Raw genomic sequence first — 11,917 nt, 5'->3', positions numbered from 1 at the left:
GGTCGCTACATAAATCATCCCTGGCATTTTTTCTGATCGACATGACTCCCGGGCCAGGGCCGAGTGGGGATCCCGGGGATCCCTGGGCCCGAGCCCTAGCCGGCCATGCATTGCATGCATGCATATGCACATGCACACCATAGTAATAGTAGTATGTGTCATGCAGCTGTCACGTGCACCAAGGAGGTGGCCATGGTGATTGAAAATGGAGCCAGCATCATCATGCCATGCGAGCAAGCACAGATTCCACTCGAGCAGAGCACTCGCGAGGCGAACGGCCTCGCGCTCGGCCTCCTAGCTCCTGCACTAAATCAGTACCGCGGGACTGCAAAGTCGAGTCATGCAGAGCTTGATTGAGTGATCACAAACCTTGCGTGGCTTTGTTTGAAGTAATAATAGTTCTGAATTTTGACCACCGAGAGAATTGTTCAGCCACAGTCTCACGTTACGTCGCCAGGTCATCTTCTCTACTTTGTAGTGTTGGCCTGTTGATGATTGATTCCTTCACTAGATTTAAAAAATAGTGCAGCAGAGGTCCCGTGCATCGTGTGGACGATGCTGCCTCTCCACAAAGATGATTCATCCAACAAAGGAAAGAAATTCATTCCTGGCATTAGCATCTTGGCTCAGGCGACGAATTGGGTCAAGTAAGACCAATGGGTCTGACGGAATGCATTAGATGTCAGATGTTAGAAGTATTCGGCTTGGCTGCCCATGTGTGCTTCCAGATCTTTCTTATCAAAGCCAGCATCGAGAAATCTCTTCTGCTTCCTGCTGTTGAACCTGACATTTGCTTTTGTGGAGCTGATTTATGGAGCATGGACGAACAGGTGTGGTTCACTGTGTTGCTGAGTGCTGGAATGAACCAAAGAATTGTCGTGGAGTATGATTGTTATAAGTTGCTCATGAAGTCTCCACCCAGCCCACCCAGTCTTGCAAACCATGCAATGTTTGTATATTCATGGAATTCAGTGTGGTGCATAGGTGTAACTAATTACTTTCCAGGCATGAAATCATGGACATTGCATACGGGCCATTGCTGGCTCATTCCATGACACAGGTTCCATGACACGAGCGTAAACATCATACATATTCACTGCAAGCAATGCTGCTGTGCTGCCCGTGACGGCGCGTATAAAGGGCGGGCTTATTTCTGTAGAAGCCGACGTCAGAGATAGGCTTCTATTCAAACCAGGTATTTCAATGTATGTCAACACTGAAACCAGGCTTTTGTGCTGATGGTCCATCTTGGATATCAGGCCTGTATTGTGAAAACTGACTTCTGTATGACGCAGGCTTTTATACAAGATGGTACGGTACGTACAGAACACAGGTTGATTGCACGTCCTGTGTAAAACAATGTGCGAGTCCTGCCATCGCATGCCAGCTGGATTGATGCTACGTGTATTTGTTTGTTCATCCACTCTGCTTTCTTCCACTGTCCTCCGCCGCTGTACAGCCTGGGTTTGATCGCCGACTCCTTTCACATGTTCTTTGACTGCACGGCATTGCTCGCTGGCCTGGTGGCGACGGTTATCACGCGCTGGTCGCCGAACGAGCGCTTCTCCTACGGGTGAGTGGGGCAGCACTGTCGCGGCGATGCGTGTGTAGTGGAAATGATGGTGACTTGGTGAGGAGAGGCGAGGATATATGCCTGCGCTGTTCATGTGTGTTTGATACAATACCCTGTGGTTTTTTCTTGTGCAGATTTAGTTCTCCAGCACATTCATTATTGCGTGTCCGTCGGATCGTTTTTTGCTTGACAATTATCTCTTTTCTGATTACAGCTATGTCCGCGCTGAAGTGCTCGCTGGTTTTGTCAACGGTCTCTTTCTGCTCTTCATTGCCTTCTTCATCTTCTCAGAAGCTATCGAGGTCAGTGATTCTCTGATCTCTGATAAGCAGTGGGTGTCGTAATGGCACGCTCATGGTTATACATCTCGGTGAATGTACCCTGGTGGGAAAGCATGCTTACTTTCCTGTCCTGTGGAATCGTATCGACTACTTAGCTGGGTGTACTGGATACGTATCATCTCAAGTTGCATTGGTGATGGTCACTTCTCCGGTAGGTTTTGCTTTTCTGCTGCTGACCTCGTGTTGCGTTGGTTGCTACTGCATCGTTTCTTTCAGCGTGCATTCCAGCCGCCGGAGGTGAAACACGACAGGCTGATGGTCGTGTCGATCCTCGGCTTCCTCGTCAACTTGATCGGCATCTTTGCCTTCCAGCACGGTGGCGCGATGCACGGTCACTCACACGGCGGAGGTAGGACAACCATATACAGCCAGCCCTTAGTGTACAATCTTGGTTGTGATGCGATACCATGTTTGATTGAGCTGAATAAGGAATGAGGAATACCTTACCTATTGAAAAGGCATTTCTCGTGCCAGAGCAATATTTATAAAAAATCTTAGCAGGCTGTGTAATGGGCGGTTGTTCCCCGTATATGTATTCAAGGCAGTTTACCTCATGTTTGTCAAGATGCATGCCATTAGGAAGATCTTTTTTGTTTGTAATCCTGTGCTGTAATGTAGCTGGTTTTGACAATGTCTGTGCATAGCTAGTTACTTCAAAGTACTTTAAAATACATGTTCTAGTATATGGTTAACTGTGTTTCTTGTGTGTAGATGGGCATGGACACAGCCATGGTGGGCACGGACATAGTCACGGAGAGGGTGGTTCCGATCAGCAGATTCTGCAAGGCGTTCTGCTCCACGTCATGGCGGACACATTAGGAAGTGTAGGCGTCATCATTTCTTCTTTCCTAATCCAACAGTTTGGTAAGGCGAGCTCATTGTCTGCCTACTGTGTTTGACTGTGGGTGTCGGTCAGTCTCTCTGCCTGTTCGTGCATGTGTACTGTAAGTCTGTAACTAAGCGTAAGTGAATACTGGATGCAATACACCTTGAGTAGTACATAGTACATACTAGTACTTGCAAAGTACAGTAGCTGAGGTACTGTTTGTCCAAAGTCTAATCACTGATGACCAGTGTGGAGGTGTGAACCGTGAATTGTTTCATGTTGAGTGACCACGTGCAAGCATGGCAGACTTGTCTGGGTTGGACATACCGTGTGGGAAAGCCTGAGTCTGACATCGGCTTCATTTCAGGCCCTGGAGGTGGTTATCGCAACGTGTGGCATCTATTGCCCGCGTGCCCACACACACAGTCCATTGTTTGAATCACCCGTTTGCTATCTTGGCTTGGGAGTGCTGTAGTGCTAGTTAAGGCGTTGAATTGTTCTTGAGCAGATGTGCAGGTAGTTCTGTCAGTAGGATGATGATTTTGCTGCCTTGCTTCTGTTGTTGCTGCTGCTGCGGCGATTGTATGCATGTTCAGGTTGGATGATGGCAGATCCTATTTGCTCCATGTGTATAGCCGTTTTAATTGCAGTAAGGTAAGACCCTGCGCTCTTTCCAGTATTTTGCTAGCCCTGCCGTATCTCTTGTGGTGTGTTTCAACTTTCAACGGTAGCCTTTATATTTGTGTTAGACTGCCACACTGGGGCCAGTTTATGTCTCTTACCTGTGATTTTCGTTTGCGATAGTGTCTGAGGTGAACTTTACCATCCTTTCTAAATCTCACGGTCAGAGGTTTTGCTAACCCAACATCCTCAACTGCTCAAGTCCTGGACAGTGCTGTTAGCGGCGGCGGAGGTCGTGGTAGTGAAGTTTCTAAACATCTGACAACACGCCGTGTGGGTTCTTTAGTCCTGGGAGCACCAACCTTGAGCGCCAGGAGACCTTTGTTGGTCTCTTCACCCTTCATTCCCATCAATTTTTCTTTCTGTTGTCGTTCGTGCTGTGTTTACAGTGTGATACCATTGCTACAGACATCTGTGGGAGTTCTTATGCAGCGAGCGCCACCCTCTCTTGATAGCCAGCTGGATACTTGCTATCAACGTGTGCAGCAAATTGAGGGAGTCGTCGGTGTTAAAGACCCGCATTTCTGGACTCTATGCAGGTGAGCTCTTCTTTTATACGTCTTGAAGCCTCTCTGGGGCTTCATTTCATTTGCCACATAACCTTGTAGATATAAGGATGATTTCCTCTCTTGAATGCTGGGTCGTCCTCGAATTATATTCCCAAGAGAGTAGTATGTCCATCTGCAGTACATTTTTTCCGTATCTAACCACCGCCTTTTCTGGTCTTTCCCTACGTATCTATTCAAGGCAACCTTTCAGCTGGGTAGAGGTGGCAGTAGATAGGTGGTTTCCACCTTATGTTTGCAAGAGTTTACTCGGCTTGCCCTTCCGTGGTTAAATGGTACTAATGCGCTGTGTGTATGCGTGTGTGCGTGCTTATTTCTCTCCACCAGCAATGTGTACATTGGTAGCATGAGGCTTATTCTCGTTCCCAACGTAGATGACGTGTTCCGAGTTACGGAACAGGCTAGGGCGATCTTTACTCAGGTGAGAAGCACTAGTTGGTCATCAGGTTGCAGTTGCCTTTTAAGGAGCAAATGCATGGGTACACAGTTGCCTTTTAAGGAGCAAATGCATGGGTATACTTTGCTCTTGAGTGTTGCAGTATTGTGTATGGTATGAATTCTCCTGTGCACGTGTATGTTTGTGTCTTATTCTGACTGTCAGCGGCGTACCGACTAGCTAACACACTCGTGTGCTCTTTGTGTTCTCTTCCAGGTCGGTGTTCGCCAGCTTATCATTCAAGTTGACAAATCAGAGTAGCATTCTCATTGGCCATCCTAACTTTATTTTCTGAGTTCCCATTTATGCCCACGTTTTAATGTCATCATTGACCTAGCACTATTGTACATCAGGATGACGACTGCTCTTTGATCTGCTATTTTGTATTAGGTACTACTCGTTCCTTCATAGACGTTTTTGTACATACGCTAGATTGATCCTTGTGAGTTATTTATGTTTCCTCCTGCCGTGCCCGTATGCTGAACTGACATCATACGAATGTGGTGAAGCGTGCTGTATCCGGCGCAACAAGCAATGCCTGTGTACTGCTGCCGTCAAGTCATTGTTAGCTGGTGTATTTCCTGCTCACAAGCAAACAAGAGCTGTTGTTGTGCATGTCCTTAAGTTTTCCAGCAGTTGCACAACATGAAGTTGACAATGAAAGCAAAACAAAAAACCTTTCGTGACATACGCGTACACTTTCAAAGTGTAAAAAATGTGACGGGTGTTAAAATCATCGAATACTATTCTAAACTGGATGTCCAGCATCACAGGAGAGGAACACAATACTTTGAAGTAATTTTCAAGCATGGTAATTAGATCAACATCAAGTCATTATTAAAAAAATAAAAAGGCAACCTGTGAGAGGACAGCATTGTAAAAGTAGCAGTCAGGGGGAGAGAGAGAGAGAGAGAGCCAGATGCCCCCAGCCAGATGGGGAATACTGAACAAGATTTACTCTGCAATGCGTTTGCGTGCCTCTGAGCCATATGTCTCCACCTGCTGACGAGTATACTCCACGATGGTGTCGACAGACGCCATAGCGCCTACCCCAACATCACCGCATGCGAGTCGCTTGGCAATTGGCGGCACATGCAAGTACTTCAGCTCATCCGTTAGAACCTGCACATGTTTACTGGTCAGCGGGTGCGTCCACATGTGAGTGTTCATGGCTGGGCAAAAGATCACAGGGCGTGCCATGTCCCAGGCACGTGCAACGCACGTCAGCAGGTTGTCGCACAGGCCTCCGGATAGCTTGGCCATGGTGTTGGCGTCGAGCGGAGCGATCAGCAGCACGTCGGCCCAGCGCCGTAGGTCCACGTGCAGCACGGTGTGCGCCGTGTGCCACTGCGCCCACTCGTTCTCATCACAGTAGACCTGCGCTGCGCCAGCCTCGAGCAGTGCCTCGTGGCTTACGAACTCTGACACGGTCTTGGTTACGACCACTCGGACCTCCAGGATTGTTTCCGTCTCGCCGGATACCAACTTGCGGATGATCTCCGGCAACTTGATACTAGCCACGCTGCCCGTGGCAGCTAGAAGGACATGAAAATGATCCATGCTGCTGTTACGCTCTTGCAAACCTGCATATACAACAACACACCGGAGCCACATTGACAACTTTTGTGAGAAGACTTGAATTAGGTGAGTCATGATGCAGGGCATGACCAGCGCTGCAAGCCCATCACATGCAGGGATTGTAGTACTAGTGTGTGGCTTGCAAACACTCCCAGGCCTCACATGGTTCAAATGGTCGCAAAAATGTCCTCTTCATGCACATTGCAGCAGTAAATTAGATTTTGTAATCGAGCACCCTAATCCAGCAGAAGTCCCTTAGCACAAATGGTGCCACTGTACTGTGATTTGTATGACATGTGTGCACACGCCCACACAGCTAGATACAATGCAGCAAAGCCACCAACCTGTGCGCCAAGTTCAACTTCATGTCTCAGATATCGTGCAGGGCATGACAGCGATGGCAGAGGAGCGTTGCGGTCACCAACTGCACAGGAATGCGTGACCAACAAACCGGATAGAAAAGGTACAGTCAACCACGCGAGTACCGACCTCGGGTATAACAACAACTCGCGAATAACAACACAATCTGCAGACCTAGTGATCATTCGACTGCATACTTTCAACCCCACGGATAACGACAACCCGCGGATAACGACACTTTCCTCATGCACGATTGAGAATTGTTATTCGCAAGGTCGACCGTAGGTGCTGATGGCGACAGCGGATGTTACGTACCAGGTAAAATGTGCGCTTTCACCCAGAAAGACTATCATGAAGCCAGCGTAGTGACAAAGGTTCGTCCTTCTTCTTGTTCCTTATGCGTGCAAACATAGTGACATACTGCCCACATACTTTCCAAGTAGATTGACAGTTTCTTGACCTTGGATTGTGTTTCACTGTTCTACTGCAGTCATTTTAACTGAAGTTTCAACCAATGGCATTCGGAGTGCATATAGAAGTGAGCACAGTACTGTCGGGCGCCAAAGAACGGAGTGCCGAAGAACGACCAGGCTAGGATTTCACCACGCACAGCATACCAATGTATACACGGTGACTCAACTGTGCATAGACTGTAATACATGAAAATAAGAACGGTCTAGGCTAGGAGGCTGACCCCCAGTTCTTCGGCGACCTACATACTCAGTACTGTATGGCAATCTGTGATTAGCCAAGTGACCCAATGACTAGGTCCAAGAGTACATAACCCCCCAGAGTGTGCAACTCCCACATACCCTGTTGTCCCGACAGAATTTCAAGTTGACGTCATTATTTATGACGCAATGCTCCTTGCAGCAGTGATTTACAACATGTGTACGGGTGTCAACGCATCACACGTTTTTCTTTGCAATAATTTGTACAGGATCGATCGGCTTCGGTCAACCACAGGTTCCGGATTCGTCTGATAATCCGTGTACAGTGCGCATTGCATCATCAAAATGACGTCAACTTGAAATTCTGTCGGGACAGCACCCATAGTGGAGTTGCACACTCTGGGGGGTTATGCACTCTTGCTAGGTCTCCAAACTACCGGTGGAAAACTGTCTGCACACGCATTGAGCCTAACTCATACTTTATTTCGCGTACGGGAAACGCTTTGCAATGCGTATGGCAACGGGTGCACAGTTGCCATATGCATTGCGGTCCAGAGGACCAAACTAGTTCAGCTCAAGTTAACTTTTTCCACGGCGACGAGTGCTGCGACACATTTCCCGTACGTGAAATGAAGAACATGTGCGAGTTGGGCTTTATCCCGGTGTGTGAACTGCCTATTACCGGTATCATCAAAGCACATGAAAGCCAAGGCGTGCAGCGCCCGTACGTCTGTTAGGGTGAAACTCCTTGCGTAACTCCTAGTGTGGTGCAAACGAGTGGGGCGGAGTGTGTATGACTAAGCTGCGCAAGAGACCTGCTTGAATGTCACGTCCATACACTGTATCACTACAATCAAGAGTATATAATTATAAGCTTCCTGGGAGCTTATAATACTCTTGCTGCAATGATGCAATCCAGGGATTTTGCTGTGATTGGCTGATACAGTGATAGCCACACGCACCCATCCCAGCTACATGCAGCTGCACACTTTGATTTCATGCACTTTTGTTGTTCTGATTATTGTTTGGAAGTGCACTAAAGAGAAACCGGGTATGAACATTCAATTTTTATAATACATGCATCTACAACACCATGACAGATAGAGTACATGTGCAGCGCTGCAGGCGACTTACGCCAGACGTTCGCTAGACATTCACCTGATGAATCCCTGCTTGAAAATGAAATGTCTCAGGCAGCAGCTAGCAGAATTTTTCAGATAGTAGATATTCCGCTTCGAGGACAAAACTCAAGAGGCCGAGCACTATAAATAATCTGCAACCAAAATGTAATTGTCGAAAAATAGAAGTAGAACACAAACTTGATTCAAACAAATAATTCAAACCAGGGAGTCGTAAAAATACGGTATTTTACGACTTCCTGATTCAAACCACACGTACCGCACCATGCACGTACGTACGCACATTAGTGACGTATATACGGTACACGTGACATTATTGTTTTGTAGAACACGACTTGTACTCGTATTGGAATATCAAGAGTACATACCATGGTTTATGTACTCTTGATAATATCTAACACTTGTATAAAAGCAAGACATGCCAAGACTCGAGTCAAGAGCTCACATGCGAGACCAGGTCGGCTAGGGAGCTCAACAGAGGGTACATGCTCCCTGGCCCTCTCTTGCCAGACGAAAGATTCGGTTTTGCTTGTCATGGTCAGGGAGTCGTAAAGCCTGATCTTCATAAAGCCATTAAAGGAGTCAAGCGTAGATAACAACGACAGTAGTTACATGACTGAGAAAAGTCCGGTAAAGAGCATGCGCGAATGAGGTAGATACTGCACGGATATCTGGCACACAAACACACGCACACATGCACCCGTGAGTCTTTGCTCTGAGGTGTAATAGACATACAAACATAATCACTGGAGTACCACACTACTGCAGATCACATCAATCTACAAATATACGTTGAGACAAACACCTACGGAGGAAGCCGAATGTATTCTTGTGACTTTCATCATCGAAAAAAAAAATCACTGTGAGGTCAATCAATCAATGTAATGTCGACACAACTTATAAATTTTAGATTACCTAATTCATGTTTGCTCATATCTATTTCTGAAGTACAAAATCCCATGCCATTGTATGATTTGACTACTCAACACAAATTCTATGATGGCCAGCATCACAGGAAGAAATAAATTAGAACAAAACTGAACCGGCAGTGCACAACATCTAATGAGGAAGCATGAAAGAAAAGAAAGATCCAGTAATCCAAAATACGTAAAATCCAGTCAACGGCAACTCTAGGTGCACAAGTAGAGATGGCACGGAAATTGTCAGCTAACGTTTCGAACGGCCCTCCGCCAAGCCTTGCTCGGCTAAACGAAAGTGGTGTCCGAAGTACGCTTCAGCGACATCACTGACTGCGTATAGAAGGAGCGACATGTCACGAGCCCGCTGCAGCCATTTTCGGGCTTCGTTGAAGCGACGCTGGCGAGATAGCACACAGCACATCTGTATAGCTAGCTCGACAATTAGGGGCTCGGGAGAGGCAGATCCACCACCGAAGGCGACATCCAAGTCATCCGCATCTTCCTTTCTCGGCTTGCCCACAAGAGAGTCGTATGCCGAATTTAGAGCGTCCACAGCAAAGTCCCAGCTCTTTCCATGGGCATACAGTGTGACCATAGCAGTAAGGATATTGCAGAGTACACGGTTGGGCCGCAGCAACTTCCTGTCGTCGGCTTGCCGAGCATACGTCAAGCATAGCTTCAAATCGGGCATACAGTCAGTATCGTACTTCACAACCTGCTCAGATACTGCCTCGAGTTTTTCCCGTGCTGCAGCAACATAGCCATGCGCCTCTCTTGGCAGACTGGTCTCTGCAGTGCACAGCAAACACTTGCACACAAATCCATAGTCGGCTTTCATCGTGCGCCGCCTGTCCTGCTCATCCGGACGTACATAGTACGTTGTGATTTCCTCGGTGGCGCAGATGTCACGCGTGCTTACTAAGACGAAGAAATCGCCGATGGTGAAACGAAACGCATTGAAGAGACAATTATGATTAACGTACGACGGCAGGTTCCATAGTCCGTAACCAAACACAAACATAGAGGTTGGCCTATTGACTGCGATGGCCGTTTCCAGCTCTGGTGCCTCGCTGCTGTTTGCAAACTCAATGGATGACAAGGGGTCCCAAGATGTTGATGCAAAGGCGTTGTACTGAACAATAGGTGACACCCAATCGCGAGTAGCCTCAGAGTCCCGGTTCTCATCAGACACAGATTTGGGCCTGGGCGTGGACGGACCACTACCAATGCAAAGACATGAGATCTTTTCCTGCAGCTCAGTAGGGTTCCCAGAATCACAACTAACAGAAAGTTTCTCTACCAAACTATCAAGAAGCTTGTCAACAAGGCGGCCTGAGTAGTCCACGGGCCCAGTGACCTCTGACGATGTCTCCCCTTCGTCTGAGTAGACCATTGCAAGCGCCTTGCAAGCAAGAACGACAGTTCCGGCAGGTATGTCGTGTGTGGCGAACAGACCTCTCCCTTTGCCCGTGTAGGTATGTTGCACCTCCACATCGCCCACGTAATCATCTTGGTCGGAGTACAATTTGCTGCAGCTCTTCGCTTCGCCCAGGAGCGTTCTCAGCAATTGCGTCCACTTGATCTTGCGACGGGATAGCACGAGCGCACGCACACTTCTCAGCTCGGCAACAACGGCAGCATTAGCTCGATCCAGGCGGTACGCCGTCTCTAGGGTAGTACGTGCTTCTTCAAAGCGATCCAGGCCAGTCAGAGCGCGCCCAAGACGGTAGTATCCTTTGACGTCTGTGTCGCATTTCTGAGTAACATCCAGAGCATCATGGTACGCCTCCGTGTACTGCTTCAGTTTCAAGAAAGCCTCTGCTCGATTACTGATAAGTAGATGATCATCCGGGTGATCCGCCAATGCCCTCGAATACTCCCAGATGGCTTTCGAGTACTCTCTCTTCTTGAACAGCTCATTGCCACCTTCCCTCCACGCCATCAGCAGACTGGATGGACTACACTCAGTGAGTTTCCTGCCTGGACCATCAACAAACACACACACACACACACACACACACGCGCACACACACACACACGCACACACAAGCAGGTGTCAGCGAACTAAGCATGCCTGTATTCTAGTCTACCTGTTTTAGTTATCACAACAAATTATGGGTGAACAAGGGCCCTAGGGACTACCCCCCCCCCCCCCCCCTCCATATTTTGTTTACATTCAAAGGGACTACCGCACGTGCGCGTGTGGTATTAAACAATTACGTCATGGGACGTGTGCAGGCATTTCTCCTGAAAGCAAAATTCACGTACTTCAGTACAGTCTCTCTCTCCCTCTCTGTCTGTCTGTCTCTGTCTCTCTGTCTCGTCTCCGTCACTCTCTCTCTCTCTCTTCGAACCTGCTAGAGAATCTTTCCAACAGCTAACGTGTTACTTGAGTTTTGTCCAATTAAAATAATTATTGGTTCACTAAGTGGTACTGGTAACATGTATGTAACTTTCTATGTTTCTACAGTCATATCAAAAGTACGATTGAGTGAGATACCACAGTTTGGATTCTCTACCAACCTTTATACTGACTGTATCACCCTATGGCACGTGTCAATGGGCCAATTACCAGAAGAAGAAAAAACAGTTAGAAAAAGAATTGCATTTCAAAAGTACAAAGTCTCACCATTCAACAGCTTGAGGGTGCTCCCGATAATGCTGTCACAGTTCTATTGATTTTCCTCAACAGCTCAAAGGTGATCACAGTCTTGAAACTCCCTCTCTAAATAAATAAATAAATAAATACATGAACAGGCACTCTTCAAAAGAGTCTTCATGAACTGTGAGCAAGAGTAGATAAACTGTTTAGTTGTGTGAGTGTGA

General features: G+C 47.4%; 3 protein-coding genes across 4 annotated transcripts; 1 reads left to right on the top strand and 2 right to left on the bottom strand.

Moving 5' to 3' along the window:
* The first annotated feature begins 359 nt into the window (after nucleotides 1-359).
* On the top strand, nucleotides 360-4,916 carry LOC135814949 (zinc transporter 7-like). The gene is made up of 10 exons (XM_065328151.1): nucleotides 360-647; nucleotides 729-830; nucleotides 1,460-1,573; nucleotides 1,788-1,875; nucleotides 2,131-2,263; nucleotides 2,626-2,778; nucleotides 3,337-3,394; nucleotides 3,811-3,960; nucleotides 4,315-4,408; nucleotides 4,640-4,916. Exons 1-10 carry the CDS (start codon nucleotides 556-558, stop codon nucleotides 4,682-4,684), a joined length of 1,029 nt encoding a protein of 342 aa, XP_065184223.1. The 5' UTR covers nucleotides 360-555; the 3' UTR covers nucleotides 4,685-4,916.
* A 110-nt stretch (nucleotides 4,917-5,026) lies between these two features.
* Nucleotides 5,027-8,361, bottom strand: LOC135814950 (phosphopantothenoylcysteine decarboxylase-like). Of its 2 annotated transcripts, none has more exons than XM_065328152.1 (3): nucleotides 8,167-8,361; nucleotides 6,346-6,425; nucleotides 5,027-6,006 (listed from the first exon to the last, which is right to left on the bottom strand). In XM_065328152.1, exon 3 carries the CDS (start codon nucleotides 5,981-5,983, stop codon nucleotides 5,378-5,380), a length of 606 nt encoding a protein of 201 aa, XP_065184224.1. In that variant the 5' UTR covers nucleotides 5,984-6,006; nucleotides 6,346-6,425; nucleotides 8,167-8,361; the 3' UTR covers nucleotides 5,027-5,377. The 2 variants fall into 2 exon arrangements, with proteins under 2 accessions (XP_065184224.1, XP_065184225.1); XM_065328153.1 differs by having other exon boundaries at nucleotides 8,191-8,361.
* A 598-nt stretch (nucleotides 8,362-8,959) lies between these two features.
* Nucleotides 8,960-11,904, bottom strand: LOC135814945 (uncharacterized). Its single transcript, XM_065328146.1, has 2 exons — nucleotides 11,721-11,904; nucleotides 8,960-11,071 (listed from the first exon to the last, which is right to left on the bottom strand). Exon 2 carries the CDS (start codon nucleotides 11,031-11,033, stop codon nucleotides 9,339-9,341), a length of 1,695 nt encoding a protein of 564 aa, XP_065184218.1. The 5' UTR covers nucleotides 11,034-11,071; nucleotides 11,721-11,904; the 3' UTR covers nucleotides 8,960-9,338.
* Between the last annotated feature and the right edge of the window lie 13 nt (nucleotides 11,905-11,917).

The sequence above is a fragment of the Sycon ciliatum genome, chromosome 4, assembly GCF_964019385.1.
Source record: "Sycon ciliatum chromosome 4, ocSycCili1.1, whole genome shotgun sequence".
In the NCBI taxonomy this organism is placed as follows: domain Eukaryota; kingdom Metazoa; phylum Porifera; class Calcarea; order Leucosolenida; family Sycettidae; genus Sycon; species Sycon ciliatum.
This window is presented reverse-complemented; position numbering and strand designations above follow the sequence as displayed.

Coding starts and splice junctions, on each gene's coding strand:
- LOC135814949 (XM_065328151.1), top strand. CDS start 556: ATGCTGCCTCTCCACAAAGATGATTCATCCAACAAAGGAAAGAAATTC. Junction 3,395..3,810: donor GCCGTTTTAATTGCAGTAAG/GTAAGACCCTGC, acceptor CTGTGTTTACAG/TGTGATACCATTGCTACAGA. Junction 4,409..4,639: donor CTAGGGCGATCTTTACTCAG/GTGAGAAGCACT, acceptor GTTCTCTTCCAG/GTCGGTGTTCGCCAGCTTAT.
- LOC135814950 (XM_065328152.1), bottom strand. CDS start 5,983: ATGGATCATTTTCATGTCCTTCTAGCTGCCACGGGCAGCGTGGCTAGT.
- LOC135814945 (XM_065328146.1), bottom strand. CDS start 11,033: ATGGCGTGGAGGGAAGGTGGCAATGAGCTGTTCAAGAAGAGAGAGTAC.